The sequence below is a fragment of the Chaetodon auriga genome, chromosome 23 (genome assembly GCF_051107435.1).
Source record: "Chaetodon auriga isolate fChaAug3 chromosome 23, fChaAug3.hap1, whole genome shotgun sequence".
In the NCBI taxonomy this organism is placed as follows: domain Eukaryota; kingdom Metazoa; phylum Chordata; class Actinopteri; order Chaetodontiformes; family Chaetodontidae; genus Chaetodon; species Chaetodon auriga.
Genome location: NC_135096.1, coordinates 8,776,892 through 8,800,290, shown reverse-complemented (window position 1 = coordinate 8,800,290; position 23,399 = coordinate 8,776,892). Strand labels below are relative to the sequence as shown.

The window sequence follows — 23,399 nt, the reverse complement described above, 5'->3', positions numbered from 1 at the left end:
GTAACCCCAGGATAAGGGAACACACCTTGACTCTGCAGGTAGAGAGAAAGCCCAAGTTTTATTTCTGTCTTCCAGCACTCACATTATTTTCTCATGCGCGTTCCGTGGATGTGATGGGCAACAAAATCCACACTCCTTATGACGTGTAAAAATGAATTCCTAATAATATTTGTTATTATTTTCCTTTCAGTGTGGACAGTTTGTGGCTCCAGACATTTGCCTGAGTCAGATTCAGTGCATGCACTACAACAGGGTCACTGATATTCCTGAAGGGACAAAGTAACAGGGACGCCTCTCATATAGTCAGAACAAAAATTGGACTTCTTTCTGTATAATCTTCTTCTGAAAGGGATCATTTGTTGCATTAAATTATGTAATATTGTCAGGTGTCCTGGGTTATTCCACAATCTGTTAGTACGAATGATGAGAAAACAGATTTTGCTAATGTACAGAAATTGTTTGCTGAGTGTTAGATGCCTTTTGTTGTCAGTGTTATATTTTGTCTGTAATACTGTATAGGATATTTTTTCTCCATAGAATTAAATGACCATTGACCAAGAGGAAAATGTCAAATATGAATTAACTATAATTGTAAGAAGGGGTTAACTCTGCCCTGTCGTTCCCAGGTAAACGTTGTCCGAACCCCCCATCAGTCGAAGCTGAGGCTTCCCAGGAACAGTCTTGACATTTGGATTGAACGTTTACGGAAAGCATGGCTCATGTGTCGGCTTACTTTCTGCATTACGCAACCTTTAGAATCAGGCTTCGGAGTGGAACTTTCCCACAACCTGCCCTCCCCTAAAGGGGCATGTGATGTGTTTCTGAACAGCCATGATGGTGACAGCTTTGAAGCGTTCTGACAGGCGTGTCTCGACTCTATGATTGCCATTCCTGCTGTTATATGTTTAACATGATAATCTGTTGCCAGAAGGCAGGCACAAAAACAGACACAGAGATAAAAAGATGATTGGAAGTGTAGGGGGATTATAGTCATTTGTATAGAGCTTCTCGCCTCAGGCTTAATTATACCCATCAGCAGAACAAGCTGGTCCTACATGAGCAGAAGGTTCAACTTTATCTTTGTGCCCAGACTTGTTTTGCATGACATGTTATCAACAATGATTAGCTTGCATTATCTGATATTGTGTAGTGTGTATAGCTCGCTTTGAGCAGCACTTCCCAAACAGCGGGGTCCCAAAAAAAAAAAAAATAGCAAAGCCAGAGTCCAATGCGGCTTGTCAACCTGACGTACCTAAATACCAAGAAGTTGTACGTTCCAATTTAACAGTAGAGCCCGAACGTTGAACCAAATGTGGGTATAGATGCGCATGCGCAGTTGCTGATCCACTCTCCAGAGCAGAAGGTGGCGGTAACGCGCTAATGACCTGGACGACAACCGCCCTAAAATTAGAAGAAGAAGCTCATTAGCTGCCGCTGCTGTTCTCTGGCAATGATACAGCAAACACGGACTCGGTAAGACACATCGAGATGGACTTAGCGAGCACTTTTCATCAGTACAAATACGGATGTTATGTAGACACCGTTGTCTGTTGACGACAGACGGAGTTTATTCTTCGCCAGGATCATTTTTTGTTTCGGGAAAAAGGATACTCGACGTCCGGGAGAGGAATGGATGCGACGACTGGTTTCCTGCGACACACACCGGCCAGCTAAGAAGCTTCTATATTCACTTTGAAGACCACCTGAGTGCACCTGAACTGTTCAGGGCTAGACTTTGTCAGTGCGCCTGATCGTGACGCTATTATCAGCAAAATAATCGTAATTGGTGAAAATGTACACTGCGTTGTAGAAGAGAGTGGATAATCGCTAGTGGCGACCCAGCAGCTCGAAGCTAACCGACGACTAGCTGAAATTCGCAGTCTTTGTTTATTTTATTTGCTCCATTGAATACAGTGTTTTTGTCTGTCTGAAGTTGGACTTACACTTGCGTTGGTTGGACGGATACCGCTTATAAGCTAGCCTTTCAGCCTAACTACAGGCCGGAACGTTGTACTTGATTTTTAAAGGACATAAATCATCTGACATCTCACTTATGGCTCGTTAGTGTCGCGGTACTGCAGCTGACCCAGCTAGCTAGCATCTGTGTTAGCTAGTAGGTAGCGCAAACAGTCGTCAGCCATTTATTGGCCTTTAATAACTTGTTGATAGTAACGATGCACCACCAGGACTTCACGGGAGACCCGCCTGCGACCGGGAGCAGGAAGACGGCGTACCACTACAGGAGGGGCAGCAGCGGTGCGTCTGCATCCGCCGCAGCCGGTGGCGGTGGAGTAAACACGGGTGACGACAATCCGTCCCAGGCTGGATCCTCTTCACCCGGACCCCACCACCAGCCCCAGTCCCAAGTGGCTGGCGCTCAGGTGAAGAAGAAGAGTGGCTTCCAGATAACAAGTGTCACCTCAGCTCAGATCAACGTGAGTGGCAACAACAGTTTAGCAGATGACACTGAGAGCTATGATGACATGGATGAGTCACACACAGAAGACCTCTCCTCCTCTGATATGCTGGATGTTTCAGTGTCCAGAGCCACGGATACAGGTGTACCAGAGAGAAGCTCTTCTGATGAGACATTGAATAGTCTCCATGGGGTCGACACACCTGGACTTGTGTCACCCAACGAGCCCCTTCACCCTCATTCCATCCCTCAGGGGTCTCAGCAGCACACCTCTATGGTGAATGGGACCATGCATCATCATTATTATCCCCAGCAACACAGCCAGACCCACCATCAGCACTCTGACAGCTTGGGAGGAGGTGAACACTCATTGCCAACTCTTCCCATTGCTCCCTTGGCTAATTCCAGCCCTGCTTCCAAAGCCAGGCCTGGCCAGTCCCAGAGGCCTCCGATGTTGGATAACACTAAACCTGCAGGTGGGACAAACCAACCGTTAGCCCCTGTTGTTGGTGGGACAGCCACTGAACCACACCTACAAGGCAATGTGAACATGTCCAATGTATCTGCTGTCACTGCTGCTACGGTTCCCCCTTCTGGGCCTGCAGGTTTTGACAACACTAATGTGAGTGGGCAAGTAGCTTCTGTTGGAGGAGGAACAGGCCTGTCTGCTGCCACCCCCAACACTCAAACCCAGCACACCCAAACTCAGACAGCTACTGGCTCTCGTTTTAGGGTGGTCAAATTAGACACTAACTCTGAGCCGTTCCGCAAAGGAAGATGGACATGTACAGAGTATTATGAAAAGGAGATTCCTCAGCCAGCTACAGCCGAGGCACCAAAAGGTGCAGATGTGGTTGCAGAGACTGAGGCAGGTAGTGCTGCAATTAGTCAGAGCGTACCTGCTGTACAGCCGCCTCACACCCTGCAGCCCTATCAGCAGCCGAGCCAGGACTTCACAAGTCCACAAGCCATGCAGAGCCCACCACAAGGGCTGGCCCAAACCACCCCTGCGACCTATGTTTCACCCCAGGAGGTTGTTGGTGGGGCTCACTTGCAGAAACCAGTGGCCCCTCTCACTCTTCCTACAGCAACACCACAGGTAGGCTTAAGTCAGCCTCCCTCTATAATACCCCAGCAATTGCCCTACGCTGTGGACCCCCACCAGGCTCAACCCCAGGGAGGAGGTTACCCTGCACCTCAGCTCCCTGCAGGGGTTATGGCCCCAGGAAGTGTCCGGCAGCCAGACTTTATCCAGCCCACTGCACCTTTCCAGAACCAAGTGCAACCTCCGCTGCCGCATGTTACAACAGGAATCTCAATAACATCAGTTCCAGGCGTCACTGGTCAGCAACCTGTCAGCATAACTCAGCAGCTGCCTCACCAAGGTCAAGTAGCCCCACCTGCCCAGGTGACTTTTGCAGGACAGCCACAGACGCTCCCAACTCAACCCCAACCTCACCTACAGCCACAAATCCAGCCCTCTTCCACAGCCACGGTCCCAGGAGCACACACTCATGGGACCCCCTACATGCCTCTGACTGCTGTCCTCCAACCCCTCCTCACCCCGGGCGCAGCCTTCGCCCAGGTTCCTGGAGGAGGAAGCTCCATCAAAACCTCCCAGTTAGAGGATGCCCAGAAGCTTTTGCTCCAGCACCAAAGCCTGCTGGGACTGCCCAGGCTTGGGGGGGTGGCAGCAGGTGGAGAGGGGGCTGCAGAGGCCCACATGGGGATGTCAGCTGAAGCCAGCGCCTTCATGGCTGCTGCTGCGGGCCTCAGGACTCAGCATGCTGAAGGAGAGGAGGACAGGTGAGGATGGACGGCCTGTGCTGTCAGAGCCGCCGATTCTAAAGTTAACTTTGTTTTGCTGATGGAGGTTTTTAAGCAAACAAAAAGTGGAAGTTATTATTGATAAATTGTAGTTCAGGCTGCAGCACAGGTGGATAATTTAGTTATTTTTAACTGTAACATTTCATCACAACTACTTCCTTTTGCAGTAATTTTGAAACATGTTTATTTTAAAGGCAGTAAGTACAAAGAAATATCTTTCCCTTCCTTTCCTCATCATGGAAACAAGCAAGTATGATTTACACAGTCTGATTATGGTGTCTGGCTAGATCCGTAACTGTATCTCCACATGTGGGCTTGGAATGGCATCCTGCCACTGGTTTTCTGTCTGGTTTTGCTGTAACTGCAGATGAGGAGTTTGATGTTGACCTACAAGCCCAATGTCACATTCATCTGACCCGCTGTCCCCCGAGGTCACTCTGCTAGCCTTCAGAAGGCAGCGGGTGAAAAAACAGCTCACTGGACAATATTGTAAAAACATCAGTGGCTTGAATCGAAGCAGTGGAGTTGCTGAGTCACTGTGGATGCTGGTGACTCAGCAGACACTCTGCCCTGGTTGACCCCCTACCCTCACAAATCCACCTCCATTAGCCCATGACTCTTTCTATCATTAAGGCTACAGTCTCCCTGTTGTACTGCCTGGTGCTGTCCTTCCTTACTTGTTCAGTATTTGTGTCTCTCTTTCCCCCATCTCCCCTTAGGTTTAGTCTTTTATTAGACACTGGATCTGTTGATCTGTGCTGCCCTGAAGGAACTGTGCAGTGGTTTATTTACGTGTACAAATACTCAATCCCATGTTCCTTTTAGTTTTGCTGCTCAAAAGTGGTTATTTCAGCTGCAGGTAGTTTCTAAAAATACAAGGTCAGTTGAAATAGAGTCAGTGCCCTGGAAAAAACTGCCATGCTCCATCTGAAGATGCAGTGTAAGTGTTAGTCTTGCAGATTCTGTGTAGGAGAGGCGGTGGAGGGCCTGATCAGGAGTTGCATTGCATGCATCTGATAACTCTCGCTGCAGAGGAAAAAGAGCACTGTTGTGGCAGCAGTCTAGTGTTACCACTGCACTGTCCTGTGTTCTGGTTTAGCAGGAGATTCATGTTATGAGTGCCACAGTAATGCCTGCAGGGTATGGAGGAGGTTCGACAGAGGGCTGTCAGCCTCACCCAAGCACCCGTAGCTGAAATACAAAACCTATTCTTGAATGTTGTGGCTTTTATGTAGCTGTTGGCAACAAATGCAAATGGTCTAAAAAGTCTTCTCCCCCAGTGGTGTACAAATGCGTGCTAAGACTCCTGAGTAGTTACATGATTAAAACAACAGTTGCTGAGCAAACCGGTAAACAAACTTCAAACCCAATTATCAGCGCGGCAGGCCATTGGTGACCTGAAGCTCACCGTTCATGTATTTTCAGCTGTTGAGGTCATTTCTGAACTCAAGGAACAGTGATGGAGGCTGCTAGAACTGCTGCTTCAGTGTTGACACAGTCTTAGTCAAGTTCAGCTGCAGACAGAGCTGGACTGTTGACTGTGTGTGGAGGCTTTTGTCAGCAATTCATGGCACCCCATCATGACTGCGTGTGCACAGTCCCTGCAAGCCTTCTGTGTTTCAGTCCATTTGTAAGCCTGTTTTCTTGTCATGAATTGGCCACTCTCCTGCAAGACAGTCTTGGTGTGTGTGTGTGCATGTGTGTCTGCTTTGTTTATAGTCATGGTCATGTCATGCTGTGATCTGGCTCTGGCTCCCTTTTACTGTCTCCTATTCTCTCTTTATCTCCCTTTGTCACCCTCTCTTTCTTTCTCTCTGTGCATCATGTCAGCTGTCCAAACTGTTCTCTTCTGCCCTATTCCCATAGACACTAGTCTATTCTCCTCTTTCCCCTCTTCAAATATCCCTCTCCGTTCCCTTCATACATGCAGTCTTTCCTCCAACCGAATGGTATCCAGCCCTGTGCCACGATGAAGTCGACAGGTTTTTCCTCTGTCAGGCACCTGCACCCATATTTACCACTGAAAGAGAGCATGAGCAAGAGAGTATGAAAAGGTTGTGAGTCAGTACCCTTTGTTAAGATCTCAGTGACCAAGAACAACCCTGTGACAGTAGTGACAGTGCCAACACAAGTAAAGAAGGCCACTACAGAAGCAATACTGTTTTGTTTTTTTTTTCAAACATTTAAACTACCAGATTCATAAACGTATGCATCAGACTCAGCAAGTCTTTGAATGCTTGAACCCTGTCACTGACAAATTGACTTAAATGGTTAACCAGTTATCTCAATAGTTGATTTATCAACTTTAATTTGGGTTGACCCTGAACAACAGACCGGATGCAGCTGTGAGAGGAAGACCGTGTTCAGGCTGAATTTCAGCAGTGTTGACCTGCTGTCAGAGTCCACCTTATGATTCAGCTGTAAAAACACACCTGACCTGGATTGGCTGTGCATGGCAGCCGTTGTGGTAAAACAGGGATGTGAGGGTGTGTGTGTGTGTGTGTGCTCTGCAGCATTCTGCTCGTTTCTGTTCCCCTGCGTGCTGTCTATTTGGATATCTGTCAGTGAGGTTGATCTCAGTGAGAGGGCTGGACGGCAGTATGGTGATATTAATCAGGCCTTTCATCAGGTCCTCGTGCCTCTTCAGGTGGAATTTCAGCCTGCAGGTTGTTGCTAGTATAATTTGTTATTTGGAGAGCTGCCAGCATGAGTTCACAGCAGAAAGAAAAGGCGTGCACTTCCAGTATACTTTACACCTGTTGTGCGTGTCTCACCCACACACCTTTCTCTCTTTCCTGCAGAGAAAACCAACATTGCATACCGGTTGCAGAATGACTATAGCATTGCTTACCACTGTTTGTAGCCTTATAAATCGCTGTATACTGTATCAGTAGAGCAATTTCACCACTTAGGCAAAAAGCATTACTCTGCATGTTGATGTAATGCATAAATGGAGCATAATGATATCACTAAGCAACATAGGTGCGACTGAACAGCCTATGTGCAGCACAGTCAGTGTCCTCCTTCCAGCATTGCATGTTTTGGTAATGAGCCTAAACCAGAAGTCGGATGAAATATCATCGTAACTGCATTTCATACACAGGCCTTTTCTTTGTATGATCTTGTCCTTCGTAGCCATAAAAGTTGGAGGTGCAGTCCGTTGGTATTATTTGCATATAAAACTTGTGCACGCTATGTGTCAGCTGCTTTGTACCAGCAGCCTTCTTTTTACATTTGGTGTCTTTCAGTATTTTTCTCCTATTTTAGTCGAAGTGCAGTTAAAACATAAGTGAGCAGTCATGATTTTCAAGCATGAATTCAATAATCATTAATCAATCAAAGACTGCCCCCGTAACAGTCGACAGGTGGGCCAAAGGTGGATGCAAGAGAGTCCCTTTGTTGTGCCGGGCGAAGCACAGGAGGTTGTTAAAAGAGCCTTGTTCTAATACAGACTGATATATCGATAAAGTGACAATAAGCTGTGTGATTTTATGGGGATGCAGGCTTAGCTTCTGATTGTGAGCTGGTTCAAATGTACCATCAGTTCTTAGATAAAGCTTATCGGCTTGTAAAAGCCGTTTTGTGACTTCCAAGCATCAGTCTCTATCACCCGTCGATGATCAGGAGCAGGTCTGATGTGGGCTCACATATTAGGCCTCATTCAAAGAAACGGCTCCTTTCAAACCCTCTCTGGCTGTGTGTTTAATGTTGGTGTGTGACTGAGCGCTGCTCTGTTTTTATGAGGTGCTTCAGTCTGTTAATCTATCACATGTTTCAGTGACAATAAGCTGCCCGTCGAGCGCTGCAGTTATACAGGCTTTCACTCGTGATTTATGTTTTCTTAATATTGACACACCTGTTTTTGATTGACACGTCATCCAAAACTGAGCTTTTATGGGGTAGACAGAGTCCCGGATGGCTAAGACCTAACATGGACAAATGCTTGAAGCTATCGTAAAAATCGAGTTGATGGGGAGCTGGGGATTACTTGGCAGTAATTTAAAATATTTTTTGCATAAATGGAGTTCGAGCAGTGCATTGAGTCACATTTACAAACCTAAACAGTGAGTCGTACCGAACAACGTGCATGTTTGTGAACCAATGCTTTGGTGAACACACCCCAAAATAAGAACGATAGGTATCCCCATGCATTGTTTGCACAGCCTTAACATAACGAGAAGAACAAAGACACATCATATTAAAATGTAAAAAGTCTCAAAAGTAATTTCACAGCATGAAATTATGTGGTCTTAATTTCAATATTAATAATTATTAATAATTTCTTCTGTATCAGATACAAATCCAGAAGCCATCTTCATGCCTTCTTCCATGCTTCCTGCTTCAGTCTCAACAAACTCATGTTGCTTTGACCAAACCTACATAACTTGATTGAATATTATGGTGGCGATCCCGATGTGAAATGGGAACAAAATGAAATGAAAGCCAGATTAAGAGGAAGCCTGAGGCGAAAAATCCGGACAGAAAAGTATTTTTAAGACCACAAATTGGCCCCTCATAACACATTACACCTACAGCCTGCCATTAAATATATACTATTGCACCTTTTCATGCACTGATACCTGAAACCTGTCTAGTTTTCCCATTATTTCATTTTAAGTAGCTTTTCTAAAGTATTTAAAGTTAAGTTCAAGCCTAAAGACTTCTCTGCATGCACATTTTGTGTTGTAATGTTTTTTGTTTTTTTTTAATCTGACAGCAGCACAGACTCATCACTGTAAACCACAGGCAGCTGTAATAGGCAAGAGGCAGATCCTTATGTGTATCTCGAATGTTCTGTCTTTGCACATTGCTTCCATCCAGCACGCCACGCATGCAGTGTATGATAGTGTTCATGTTTCGCCTGCTTGTGCACACCATTTGCAGTTACTGAAGCACAAACAGCAGGTTTCTGTTTGGCTGCCTTGGTCCTCGTGTTCGCTGGATCTCCTGGTCCGACTGCGGCTTTGTGTCAGTTTAGTGGTACTTCTGGTTTCCTGGGCGGCATCTCCTGCACGTCAAGCCCAATAAATCACACCTGAAGGTAGTTCAGTCATTTTTCTGTTAATGAAATGTGACATGAAATCACGCTTCAGCAGAGACGTCGGCTTGGCCGTCCGTCACCTCTCTCACGTTGTCGTGCCGCCGTTTCCCCACAAGGTGGCAGTGTGGGCTCATAAATCCTCCCAGCCTGGTCAACAGTTGTTTATGTAACCTTGGCGTGCTTTGAGAAGCTGAGCTAAAATGTGCCTAGCGGCTAAGTGGAAATGTCCTTCCTGCACGCAACGAATGAGTGGTTTTAGATCTTTTCTCTGTAAAACACTCTGACCCCGTGTACTTGCTGTCAGAAATGAGTGTGTAATGTGCACCAAGTGTGGTTTCTGGCTGCAGAAGGTCCCAGTGGCACAGTTATTAGTATAATAAATCCATGGGCAGGGTTCGTCACACAGTAGGCGTTCTTATTTTTAGGAGTGGACTGATTCTATTTCATGTTAATGGTCTGACTTTATTATTTGTGCATGTGTCACATGTTCAGCCACCGTAATGTTTGAGTCCTTGTTGAGATAACATCAGAGGGGCAATGTTTTCAGGCTTAGCTGTCACGTCTTGATGCGTGTGAAGATCTTAATGCAGCCAGATAAGAACTTCATCCGGCTCTGACAGATTCAGTTTTAGGCAGCATGGGTGGGGGTTTTTTGGGGGGGGGTGCAGAGCCAAGTAGACGGGTGTCACGTTTGCCCGCCTTGTGCCTTCATGCACAACTGCAGATTCTTGAAGAAAGTCGCAGGCCAGAGAGACGTAATATGTGTCCGTGCACGTCTGCTGAAGCCTGTTTACGAGCTCGCCCGTCAGGATGCTGCGTACATATGTGTGAAGCAGGAGGCGTCAACAGGAGACGTTTTAATGACAAAGAGGAGGAGACGCAGTGTTTCTGGTTTTGACTGGCTGTGCCGCAATCGCTGCTGTGACACCTGTGCTGTTCTTTTCCTTCGGTCTGTCATTTTCCTTTTCGATAGCTTCACCCCCGGGCTGTTCTCACAGATAAAAACATAGTACAGTTTCACATAGCAGGACAGAAATGGGATATTTCACATCCTAAAACTGAAGCATCCAGCTGAGCTTTACTGCTCGAGGAGAATTTACTCCTGAGCTTTTTGCTCTCACTGTAAATTCACATGTTGCAGAAATTGTAGTAAATTGTTCTTGATGTTTGATCCTGAAATGCTTGAACCTCGCTGCTGTACTTTGAGACGGTAAAGCGACCCGTAAAGGAAGCAGGGGTTGTGTCTTGCTAAAGGACGCCTCAAACTCGACCACAGTAACGTGACTGTTACCAACGCACCCCTTCCTGGTAATGAACAGCCTTCATGGTAAAGAGAAGAAATAATCGTTCTGCATGAAGCCAGTTGTGTTTGTCTTGTCTCAGACCTTTGACCCTTCCATCTGCTGAAACACATTCACATCACCGCACGAAGGCTGCACACCGCAGAGAGCTTCGAGCAAAGTTTCTCAGCCGCCGCTGAGAAGATCCTCACTGTTAATGTGCTGACAGCGAGCTCCCCCAACTCAGTTTCCATTCACAGCGAGTCCTCGAACCATGAAACAGAAACACTGCGCACATCCATGTGACCGGGGTTTGGTAACAACTTCCTGTGACGTTTTTAACGTTGTCGGTGTGTAAGATTGTGTAATGTTTGGTTGTATAATATTTATGTTAATGCAGCATGGTTGGGCTGTGAGATTTGTGACACAGAGCATGAAATTATTTTTCTGACCTTGTGTGTGCGCTTACAAAGCTTTTACAGCTCACCTACCTTTTGCCTGTTTGTGTGCTATTTAGACCGAAATTGAAGCAAGAGGAGATTCGTGGCTTGGAAGTTTTTGTGCCCACGCACACCATCTCATCTAATCAATCGATTGGTTTAGACACTTCTCAAGCACATTCCCTAAATCCAGCTGCTAAATTGTGAGAACATGCTGTTTTTCTTAACTTTTTTGGGAAATAGTGATTGGCTCTGACAGACATTTCATTCAGAAAATGATTACCGGTTAAGAAAACTGCTGCCTGCATGATAGCATCTCCTCTTTACATCACCATTGTGACTTTCTTAATATATCGCACCCTCCTCGCTAAATGTAGAAGGCTAAAACTCCCTCTATTTCCATCTCTTTTAAAAATGCGTCCACCCGTCGCAGCAGATGTGGACTGTGTCGGGGTGTTGAAAGTTAATACCACATCCATCACAAGAAGAAGGCGCGTCTCCAGTGTCACAACCAGTCGAGATGTCAGAGCTCGGTCTCCTTCCTGCACCGGCTCTCTGCTGTCTCTCTCATGGCCCATATGGCACAGAGGCTGGTTATGTAAGACATTGCGTGCATGGCAGAGACCGATTCACTTCTGCTCCAGAGAGCCGCTGCCCCGGAGCTCTGTGATGCCATGAGAGCTGTTTGAGTTTTGGGGCGTTCCCGCTCTTTGTTTTGTCTGTTTCTGGGCGAAGATAAAGAGAAATTATCCGCAGCTTGCCAACAAATACGAGGTTATTTTTGATTGCTAGCTTTGTATGCATTTCCTACTCAGGAATTACACCTCAAAAGCAGAGAAATGATTGCATGCTGCAGGTCCAATTTTGATTACTTTTCAACAAATCTTCATATATATGCCTTTCCTGTCTTGTTTGGTGGTGTGTGTGTGTGTGTGTGTGTGTGTGTGTGTGTGTGTGTGTGTGTGTGTGTGTGTGTGTGTGTGATCTTGCTGTCGGCCTCTGTTCTCCTACATGTAAATGCCAGCGCTCAAAGCCTCCGAAACCGGATTCTGCCAGTTTGCAACACACACACACACACACACAGGCTGCCACAAGAACACACAAACGGGAGGCATGCACGCACGCAAGCTGATTTCTCCCAACTGCTTCAGGACAAGTGATGTGGAAGAAGGCGGGCGAAGCACAGAGCAGCGCACAAAGCGATGAAAAAAGAGAAAGATGGAAATGATTAGATGCCGGCAAACGCTGTTGAGGGATGTAAAAAGTGAAGCCAGTGTTTCAGTGTTTGACATAATCCAGGAAAGACTTGCCGCACTATTTTGTCTTGAAATGAGCTGATAGCTTCCAGTTGTGTTATGGTTTTCGTGGAGGATACTTTTCATGTTGTGCTGTTGTTTCCAGTCACTTCCTTGAATTGCTCCTCGCTGCTATCATGCCCTGTGCTGCGTTCATGTAACTTACAGTGGTGGCAGAGCTGGACCCCTTCCAGGACCACACACTGCAGCCTGAGCGGTGGATCTCCGATTGAGCCCAGCTCTGCTTTCACTTGAACCGCACCATAAAGTGAGGCGGAAGCATTACTTACACCCAGCTGGATGCTTTTGCGAGAGGGAACGCGGATAAAAGCAGGGTTGCTGTGGTTAAAAGGGGGTATGTCTCCTCCTGTATGGACAGCAAATACACAAGAAGGCATTTAGGTTGCTGTTAGCGCTTATTGATTTTACGCTTTTCCAGAACGCCTGATCACTGGAGCTTAAAGATATCTCCTCTACTTGTTGTGACATTCTTTTCCTCTCACCTCGTGTTGGTTGTGTGGTTTTGAAAATGTTTCTGTATAACAAAGATGTAATCTTACACACTCTTAGATATGAAGCAGGCTTCTTGTTTGCATTCACGTCACCCCCTCAGTTAAGCTGCCCCAGTTTTTTCTTTTCTTTTTTTTTTTAATGACTCCTATCTCAGATTAAAAGATATTGCCTGAGGTTTGACTGTTCAGTCCAGACAGTACAGGATTTAGCGTTTCTTCAACCCCCTTCACAAGCTTCAAACCATGGCTTGGATTTAAATACAGGCGTCACTTTTCTCAAATATAGTTCACTCCTTGTTTTGCATTGAAACTTTATATTGTTAACTATATGGGCAATGCAAACACCTTCTGTTCTTTTTATTCCTCCACATCGTCTGCTGCCACACTGTGGCTACACATCCGCCCTTATGTAAGCAGTGCAGGGTGTGGCGAGGATGAACACCGCCACCCTTTTCTGTTCAGATCTGCGTGTAGCCAGTGTCTGTTTTTAGGAGGGGTCACAGTGTGGATGGTGTGTTGTGAGGTAAAATGAGCTCTAATTGATTCGTTAATTGTTAATTGATTTATCCGCAGTTTGGCAAGGTCGAGAGCTCATTATCGAACCTCTCTGTCTAATAGCTTGCTGGAACGTGGCCATTAAAGGAGATTTTATTTTAGCATCGTTGGCGTCGTTTCTAAGCCTCCTAAGTACAGTATGAACATACATTAAGCTTTAACGTAGTGGTTAGGTAATATATGGGTCAGCCCTTTGCACATGCCGCACACACAAGCTTAAGATGGACATGGATAGATAATGAATGAAAGCATGCCCATCTGTGATGTCATGACATCAAGATCTTGCCATTGGCTGAGCCCGGTGTGTTGCGCCATCAGCGATTGGCTCAAAGTGAACCGTCTCCACATGAGTGAACGCTTCCCTCAGACCACTTGTGAGCCTTTTGTTCTGCGTGGGCATGCGTGCACTGACCCAAACCTGCAAGTACACAGTGTACAGTTAGACAGGATGCTATCAAGAGTTGCATTGTCAAATGGCAGATAAAATAAATGCCACTAATCAATAATGGTACTTTTGAGCAGAAAGTACAAGTGGAGAAAATATCCGTTGCGACCTGTTCTTAGTCTTGTGTCCGGCCCTCGACTGTTTCTTGGATTAGTGACACATACAGTGAGGGGAAGAAAAGATGTGACCTTCACCTAATGAGGTTAATAATTTCACTGTATGCATTGAGCTAAATCCCACCAACAAACTCGCTCGCGGCGCCCCTCGCCGCCATTTTGTGGTCCCAACAACTGCGCGCTCCCTTCGACCAGGGTTGCCGCCTCCCTTTGTTCTCTACAGTTGCTCTCCTCAACAGTCAGTGCCATTTATTTTGTTTTTTTACTGCGAGATACAGTGTTGGTGCTTTGAGTTTTTTGTGCTCTGCTGCCTGCCCAATCTCCCATCCAGCTCGCCATCCTGTTTTGATCGTCTTTGTTCAGACTGTAATGTGAACTGTGTGCGCGTCTGCGTGCGAGCCTCTTAGCGCTAACATGGAGGTACACGTGAGCCGTGCTCCAGCAGAGACCCATGCTGTGAGAGTGTGCGTGTCCAGTGTGCATCCACTGATGAGGAGCGACAGGACGACTAAAGGCATGCCTGGTACAATGTACACATTCTCCTTGAGTCAACTGAAGCTTGGGCACAGTCTGAGGAAGTGTGAGGGATGCAGGAGGTAGATGTTTATCATGTTCAGGGAATTTAAGGGCAAATGCATCCATTCTTCAGTAGAACTGATACCAGGAGGTTTAGAGTGGGGTACCAGTCCCGTGCCCATCACCATCATAGGGTGGATGTTGCAGGAAAGAAGGAGCAAGAGGTTTCAGGCTGATGGCAGTGAGCGTGCTAACGGGGTGTGTGGTCAAAAGTAGCTCATCCTATTGGACAGATCACCCTAATCTCCACTGACAGTTTATATAACAACAGAAGGAGGAGGTGACATGACTCCTTATGCAGTGACATCACAGCCCACCCTCCTGTCTCCCCTCACCTTGCACCCAATCGTCTGAGAGTCTTTCTGTGATTCAGGCTTAGCAAGGGGGCAATCAGGAGGACTGAACACACTAACGCGTGCTCCCGTCGTACGCACACACACTCCCACTACCACTCCCAGCCCTGTCCTACACAGCTCCATCCTGGTCTCCATTGTTGGTCAGGCTCCCTATGTGAAGCTCCCACTGCTGAGGGGAGCAGGGAGTCAGGGGCCAAAGGTCAGGAGGACGGAGGAGGGTGCGGTGGTTGTGTTTGTTTTGGGGGTGTTTTTGGTCGGGGCGGGTGTGGGGGGGCCCTCTGCTTTGATCGGAGCGTGTGTTTTAGCCTGAGAGCATCAATGAGAGAGAAGGGGCTGGCCGGGGCAGGAGGAGCGCAGGGCAGGAGCACCATGGCTCTAAAGCTGCTCTTCTGGGAGCTGGAGAAGCATCTGAAGAGGTAACGATGGCTGTGGTGTTGTCACGTTGTCAGGGGGTCGGCGGAGGCAACCTGGGGGTTAAACAAGGGCGGACGCCATGGGGGGTTTGTGTTGATGCATCTGTCTGATTGTGTTTTTTTTTTTTTTTTTTGTGGTTGTGGTGGTGCTCAGTTGATCGAGTGTTGTGGAAAAATACAAGTGTGGCCTGCAGTTATCCAAACATTTATCCAGTTTTTCAAATCTAACCATTATCAGCGTGGGAATTTGGCGCTCTGCATCAACACACATCACCTCAGGATATTCAAACTCCCGCTCAGCCGCCCTGAACGGTTGTAAATGTGTTTGAGCACACAGTGTTCTCGCTCCCGCACATGCATGTCGCTCCGCTGGACTGTGTGTGAGTATGAAAGCGTGTGTGGCTCATGTTCACTGCAACATGCTCCCGGCCAGATCCAGACCAAGCGGAGAGACTTTGTCCCTCGCCTGCTTTCAATTGAATTTCCCCTCCAGTTTCAACAGCCAGAGATAAGCATCATGTTTAGTTCCTTAGCTGATCCACTTAGCCCATATTTGCTTTCCTTTGCTCAGTTATCAGGCCACTAATAGACCCCAACAAACCCGTGTGTGTGCAGCCTGTCCAACATGATGTCTGCAACGCAGATAAAAACATTTCCCTAGAGTTGACAAAATGGAGATGGAGACTTTGCATAAGTACAGTCTCCATCACGGTGCGTATGTTCTTTGGATGAAACAAAAGGGGAAGTCGCCACAAACGTTATTTTCCAGTTCTCTAAAAATCACTCGATCTCGTCAAAGCTCCATGACCACAAAGCCAAAGTTAACGACAAAGCTGGGGGAAGTCAGATAGAAGAACACAAGGAGTTCGAGGGTGTTTGTCTTCTCCGACATGTTTCTGATCTCCCAACTTGGTACCAGTCAGTGAACGCCCCAGCCAGAAACAGTTCAGATGTATAAGCAGGTGTTTGACAGGAGCTCTCTGAAAGCTTCATTGTAGATGCTCTGTGTGTGTGTGTGTGTGTGTGTGTGTGTGTGTGTGTGTGTGTGTGTGTGTGTGTGTGCGCACATCCTTGTCCAATCAAACTCAGGGGAAAGTGTGAATGAGCAGCAGTTTGGGGTCAGTTAGCTCATGCTGATTAAATAAAAATGTGTCAGTATGTGCAAAGACAACGGCGCCCTTGTTTTCCAGGACGCAGTGGAATCCTTTTTATCTCGAGCGCAGTCGTTTACACCAAACGTACTTCCTCTTTCTTGTGTGCTGTTTATTGGATCTTGATGACATCAGTTCATGCTGTCATACAATCAAATCCCATTAGCGTATCTTAGTTGCCAAGTAATATGAGTGAAATATTGATCTGCCTTTTAAATTCAGCCAGTCAGTGGACCAGTGGATTAACTGACACCTTGTTTCAGCTCCATGCATAATATTTACACTTTCTGGACAATTTAAAGCTGATTTGTACAGAAAGCTCAAGTAGCTGAGGAATTCTTGATCAATTGATTGCTCATTGGCCGATACTGGGACAAGAAAGTAAAAGAAATAGTTCATTCATAATGATATGAACAGGCTGAAAACAGCAAGTGTTTGCATTTATTGGTTGATATTTTGGGTATTCATTTCCTGTCGACTGACTCATTGTTTCTTACTTTAGAGGCAGTTCCCAGATGATTAATATCAAGCCTCATGCAGAACAGGGGGGTGGTCCTCACTTCAGTCAGCTCATCTTCTGCTGTTTTTCTGTCATCTGACCCCTTCCTGCTTTTCCCCACACTTTCAGTGTTTATTTACTCTGAAGTGACATCTGGACAGTGATCAGGTCAGCTTCTAGCGCAGGGTCAGCTTGTGATCAATTGATTATGTTGACTCTCAGATGACATGAAGCCTTTGTGTGTGTGTGTGTGTGTGTGTGTGTGTGTGTGTGTGTGTGTGTGTGTGTGTGTGTGACCTCTTTACCACACGATTGATAACCGATAGGTGGAGACATTGTTTCACATAACAGCCAACTAAAGTTGTTCATAACCTGCAGCCCCACGTTTGAGCATGAAACCCGACATGACCGGACAGGTTAAAAGCAAAATGTCCGCCGGTAAACTTGTCTGGAAGCTCTTTCGCGCCGTGATGTGTAGTTTTGGTCGGATGCGGGTTTTTATAGAGGACGGCGCAGCAGGTAGAGCGCCGCTGAATGAATTATAACATGAGCGAGCTCTCCTCCAATCAGGCACGCCGCGGCGCCCTCCTCTTGCGTATATTATGCTAATGAGCTGCCTCCTCAGCCAATCACGCGGCTGCTGGCGCCGTTCTCCTGCATGTATTATCCAAAGAGCGAGCCGCGGTCTGCGGAGCTGCAGCCCGCCGCTTCAGTCTTTGTGTGCTCTGTCCCGGCTGCGAGCGCTGCGGTCGCCCGGAGAGCAGACCCACCGTCCTGCCCTCGATAATGCGATATTTTTCTACTTTCATACCGCTGGATTTCCAGTTTGTACAGCCGGGGAATCGCCTTTGGGGGGTTTAATGGACGGGATAGCATGAATTCCCAATGTTACACAGTGGCGATGGATCTTGGCGTTTGTCAACTGAGGAATTTCTCGATTTCGTTTCTGTCCTCTGTGCTCGGGAAGGAGAGCGCATCGGTCCGGGTTGACAATAGGTAATGTCTGCAGGCTTTCTGCTCAGCATCGCCCGCTTCTGACACGCGATGTGCGGCAGATTAAAACGAGGCTACGAGCCTCATTGATTCTCCGCCATCAAAGTCAGAGCCTCCTACCTCGACCTCCATTTGCTTTGTTGCAGACACTCATTACTGTGGCTTCTAGGTTGTCATCTTTTATGACAGCTCCAGCATTTTCCACATCAGGCTTCTTTGTGTTTGCTTTGGCTGCTTGAAGCCTCAAATGCCAGTCACGTTTCTGCCACGAAAAACACCCAAACCATCCTGCAGTGCTCAGCTATCGTTGCATCATGTAGGCTGTGACAATCAACCAACTAATCCTCTTTTTTCTTTGTCTTTCAGCTCCTCTGGTGCAAGCGTTGTGGCCATTGACAATAAGATCGAACAAGCAATGGTAAGCGTGTGTTTTAATGCTCTATAACGCAGTCATATCACCCGCACAGTGTTGGTAAATAGGCCCGTCTCATGCCTGACGTGAATGCGCTGCCTCCACTGTTATGTAACGCAAACACCGCGGTGTCCTCCCGAGCGACATGCAAGATAATGTGTGCATTCGGAAGGGGGGGACGTCAGGTGAGTGAGGGGCAACACAAAGGTGCTGTCCAGAAATGAATGAGGAAAAAGCATGATGGCGCTTTTCTGCGCTCTGGACGTCATCTGTTCCCGCATATTTGCGCCTGCTGCTGTCTGAATTTGCGGCGGCAGGAGCTTCCTGCTCTGTCACGATTTGGACAGATGACCTCCGGGTTGTTGGCAACTCGATGTGGGCCAGGCTAAGGTTCACACGCTATCTCTCTCTCTCTCTCTCTCTCTCTATTCCTCATCTCATGCATATACATAGTCCCTCGCCCTCTCCCCCCTCTCTGTCCCGTGTTGCTAGGCAAGCAGCAGCCTCCCCACAGCTCGGTATAAATAACTCGGCCCGTGATAGGCTCCTCCCACCCCGGTGCAGGAACATTTTGTTCCCTCTCTGTGCACCAGGCCAGGCAGGAGGAGGAGGAGGAGGAGGGTCCACAGAAGAGGGGATGCTCAGATTATTAGGCGCAAATCCCCTTTCAGTCGGCTGCCACAGCACACTGCTCAGGCATCAGCACGGGAATGCACCATGAAGCTGCTTCTCTTAAAAAATAGTATTTCGGAGGAATCCATGAGCTGGTTTCCTCCCAGACAGCTGCCGTGTGCTGTGCCAGTGATTTACGACCCATAATTAGCCTTTGCTCTGCCGTGTCACCTTTTCCCCCTGAGTCACTCGCATGTTTGTCAGTGTCTCTTTGAGTCGAGTGTTGCTGGTTTTCATGCAAATAGGAAGTCGGGTTATTTCAAGAGTAAATATAAACATGGATGGGCCCAAATACATTTGAGAAAAATTAAAGGAAGTTAGACAAGGGAGGTTTGGGAAGTCATGGAGGTCATGTGAATCAAAAAGGATGGAGTGTGTGATCAGGGCTGCAATTATTTTTATCAGGTATTTAATCTGCTGATCTGCAAACCAATACTCATTTGGATCCTAAAATGTCAGCAAGAAAAAAAAAAAGTGAAACATTTCAATTTTTCAGTCCACAATCTGGTGATATGAAAAACCACAGAGCAGCTAATCTTCATATTTGAGGAATTGGAGCCACAGTATGTTGAAAAACGATGAATTGGTTATCAGGAGTGAGCTGTCAGCCATGGCCACTTGTTCTCTGTCGGTTGGAATATTGGTCGACGAACTGACTGAAGCTGCTCTTGATTAATTTATAAGAATTTATTTTAGTCTTCAGAATGGCAGAGAAATGTGGCCCGTCCCCATTCCTCAGAGTCTCAAACCGCTTGCTTTGTTTGAGCAACTGTGCAAGAAACAAAAATACTTCATGTAGAATGATCTGAATTCGAGAAAGGTAATACATCTTCACATCTGAAAAGCTGCAACCAGCAAATGTTTAAAAAATGACTAACAAATCAATTGATTATCAAAATAATTGCAGAGTAATTGACAAACTAATTGTTTTATTCCTGAATAGTTTCAGTTCCAACATGATTCAACTTTAAAAATAACAAGCATGTGGAAGTATTGGTCATTTTGTGGCATCATAAGGAGTCTGGATCACAGTGAGTGTGGTTTGAGCGTGATGTCATGGCAGAAGGAACCTGAACTGTCAGCTAACCGTCTCTTGCTCTTTCTCCCCCTCCGTCCCCAGGACCTGGTGAAGAGCCACCTGATGTACGCCGTGCGCGAGGAGGTGGAGGTGCTGAAGGAGCAGATCAAAGAGCTGATCGAGCGCAACACTCAGCTGGAGCAGGAGAACAACCTGCTCAAGAACCTGGCCAGCCCCGAGCAGATGGCTCAGTTCCAGGCGCAGGTCCAGACCGGCGGCTCCCCGACCGCCACCGCCCAGCCTCCGGTCCCGGTCCCGGCCGGGACAACGCAAGTCCTCCCCTCCACACAGAACTCCGGCACATCTGCGTAACCCAGAAGCTGCACACCGGAGGACCCCGAGAATGAGAGATGGGGGGATGGGAGTAGGAGGAGGAGGAGGAGGAAGAAGAGGAGGAAGGAGTCTTGCCATACTGTGAACTGACTCTATGCCACCGTCTCAAAGAGCGCACACTTCAACTTAACCGGAGGACGAAAAACAACTTTTGTTTTGTTGCACATTAATTTAACAGAAAGACTGTGGAGTTGCACCTGTGTGTGTGTGTGTGTGTGTGAGTGTGAGTGTGAGAGAGTGTGTGTGTGTGTGTGTGTGTGTGTGTCCCAGCTTGGTCTCCAACTTTTATTACCTGCTTCAGACAATCGTCATTGTCGTGATCATCATGGTGATGATGAGGGGATGGACATGGCTGACAGGAAGTGACTGTCGATCCTCACAGCCGCCTCCGCCGCTATTGTTCAGGGCCACCCGGGGGGAGGAGCTAACGCTGGGCCCGGCCAATCAGGGGAGCGCGCCGCATGCTCTTGTCAGTGCCGTCGAGTCCCTCGCAGTGTGACCCGTGGAACGCGTGCCAGTGTGTCGCCCCGCCCCCCGCCTCGACCCGGCACTGTCCACCTGCATCACAGATTTTTTACTCAGCGTCTTGTTTTACGTTTGTTTTTTTTTTTAGTGCTGTGGTCCGTGCACTTTTTCCACACGATGCTGACAATGGACGAACTGTACACACTCGTACGACCCATCTGGAATGGGAGTCAAAAGAGTCCAGCTCACTTTCTCTCATCCTCACACTTTCTGTGGACGACGAGAGCCTTGCTTTTCTGGGTTGAGGGGGGGTGACTTAGAAAGAATTATGAAATATATATTAGCTGCGCCTCATTGTTCACTTTGAGAACTGTGTTCTTCCCGAGGTCCACGCCGCCGTCCCCACCCTGAACGCACTCTCCCCCGTCTTGGATGGAGCATTAAACATTTATGCAGGGAATCAAGGCTTTTTTTAAAGGGAGGGTTTAGGATTTGTTTTTGTCTGTTTATGTTTTTGCTCTTGTTGATGTAATTAAAGTCCTAGTGATCTGTAAAAATAATTAATGGAGAGGCAAATAAGTAGGACATGACTGTTTCTAGGTAGTGAACTTTGTACAGATTATAAATTTCCAATTAAACTCTGCCAAGTGCCTGGTTTCTAACCATAGATACATATATAAAAGCTTTTTTAGTTGTTTTATTCAATACTTGTGTATATATATTTATATATATATACATATCCATATATATATCTATGGTTTTACCAGGTTTTGAACTACCTGTGATGTCATTACTCAGGGTGGGAACAGAAGAGGATTATTTACCTCCACACTAAGATGCTGTCTCTCCTGCAGTGACACACGGCCTTGTACTGTATGTAAACTCTCCTCTGCCGTCGCTTCACTCACTCGCTCAAATTATCTGGACTGTTTTACCATTTGGAGACGTGTGTGATTTTTTTAAATGGATGGCAATGGTGTTTTTTTTTTTTTTTTTTTGTCTTTTCATTTCTTTGTCTTTTTGTACAGCTGAGTGTGTGAGTTGCTCGTAGTGCAACTGGAGCGCTGAACACAGTAATGAGAAACTTGGCACAAAAGAGAAAAAAAGGAAAATGCCGAGCACAAGTATGTCGATGTTTTGTGCATGTTCCTCAGCCCATCACAAATGTGACGTTACAATTGCACTAGACAGTTGCACCTCAAATAAAAGTGAAAACAAAAAAGCGGACTGTTCGGTTTTCTTTTGAAACCCTGCTGAGGTTTGAGTGACTCTCCCGCTAACACACTTAAAACTCTGCATTTAAATCCATGCAAAAATGTAGGTTGACAACAAGGAAATCAATCAGTTCTACAGTTTAACTATAAATACAGCTGCTCTTCACCCCACCTGTTCTAACCAGTAACCTGCTGCTCTTCCCAGTTTAACAGCAGGATCACCTGCTTCCGCACGAGACCTCATTACGCATGCGCAGAGGCGGGCGGTCACGTAAATATTTATCTATATGTGGACGTGTCATTGGTTCCACACGGCCGAGCCCCCTTGAAGCCACGCTGTGGTCGCCCCGCCCACCGCTGCGTCACGTGGACAAGCGCGCTGCCAGCGTGGGCGCGCAGGCGGGTGCGCGCTAATGTCGGACGGCGCCATGTGATGATTGCGGGAGCTGAGAACGTGTTTGTCTTGCAAATATGTGCGTTCCGCGTCTTAAAACGTCAGGTACGACGTGTTTGGGGTTTAAACCGACTTAAGTGCATTAATTGTATTTACACAGAGAGTCTTCTAATGAGCTGTGTGTGTGTGTGTGTGTGTGTGTGTGTGTGTGTGTGTATTGTTTGTGTAAATTACAGTTGCAGGTGTAAAGAAAATCCTGTGCGGATAGCGAAGCATTTTTAATAGAGCTCTCAAAACCACAGCTCAAAAAAGCACTTTATGAGGGAAAACAAGAAAATACACATGATGCATGGATGTGAGGAAAGAAAAAGTAAAAATTTGCATTAGCATGCAAACATACTTGTTGGACACACACACACAAACATACACACAGAGTGTCTGCATTATAATCCCCATTAGATTTGTGGTTCTGCTTTGATGTCTCCTTAGTATTAATGTAAAAGTATGATAGGATTACTAGAAATCATTTTTATAATCCCAACATGGAGAAAACCTGCAGCCTTACACTCTATTTATGCAAAGCCATACATTTTATTCATACCAGCAAGGCTGAAACAGGACAAGCTGAATTTAGCTGTCTTGCATAACCCTTGCCATAACATAATATTATATAATATAATAACATGCCAGTTTATTCAGATATTAAAACCAATGAGTTCAACCAAAGCACTTCAAAAAACAAAAGTGGTTCAGTCGGCAATGAGGCACATGCAATTTAACACCAAGACAGTGGCAGACTTTTATTTTCCAGGCCAAATTTTGACCCTGAGGTCCAGCAGCTGAGTGGCTCTGTGTATTTTTAGTAACATTTAGGAGACTCTTTTCCTCCTGTTTGCCTGCAGAATGCACAGCTCAA

General features: G+C 46.6%; 1 protein-coding gene across 2 annotated transcripts; it reads left to right on the top strand.

Moving 5' to 3' along the window:
* The first annotated feature begins 1,442 nt into the window (after positions 1-1,442).
* Positions 1,443-22,083, top strand: LOC143315779 (TSC22 domain family protein 1). 2 transcript variants are annotated; one of them, XM_076723177.1, is made up of 3 exons: positions 1,443-4,222; positions 18,282-18,333; positions 20,120-22,083. In XM_076723177.1, the coding sequence occupies exons 1-3, from the start codon at positions 2,175-2,177 to the stop codon at positions 20,387-20,389; spliced, it is 2,370 nt and encodes a 789-aa protein (XP_076579292.1). In that variant the 5' UTR covers positions 1,443-2,174; the 3' UTR covers positions 20,390-22,083. The 2 variants fall into 2 exon arrangements, with proteins under 2 accessions (XP_076579292.1, XP_076579293.1); XM_076723178.1 differs by lacking the exon at positions 1,443-4,222 and adding an exon at positions 17,576-17,918.
* Positions 22,084-23,399: the final 1,316 nt, after the last annotated feature.

Bases quoted from the DNA above. Each gene is read 5' to 3' on its own strand.
- LOC143315779 (XM_076723177.1), top strand. From the start codon at position 2,175: ATGCACCACCAGGACTTCACGGGAGACCCGCCTGCGACCGGGAGCAGG. The intron at 4,223-18,281 runs GTGAGGATGGAC...TTTGTCTTTCAG, and splicing joins GCTGAAGGAGAGGAGGACAG to CTCCTCTGGTGCAAGCGTTG. The intron at 18,334-20,119 runs GTAAGCGTGTGT...CTCCGTCCCCAG, and splicing joins ATAAGATCGAACAAGCAATG to GACCTGGTGAAGAGCCACCT.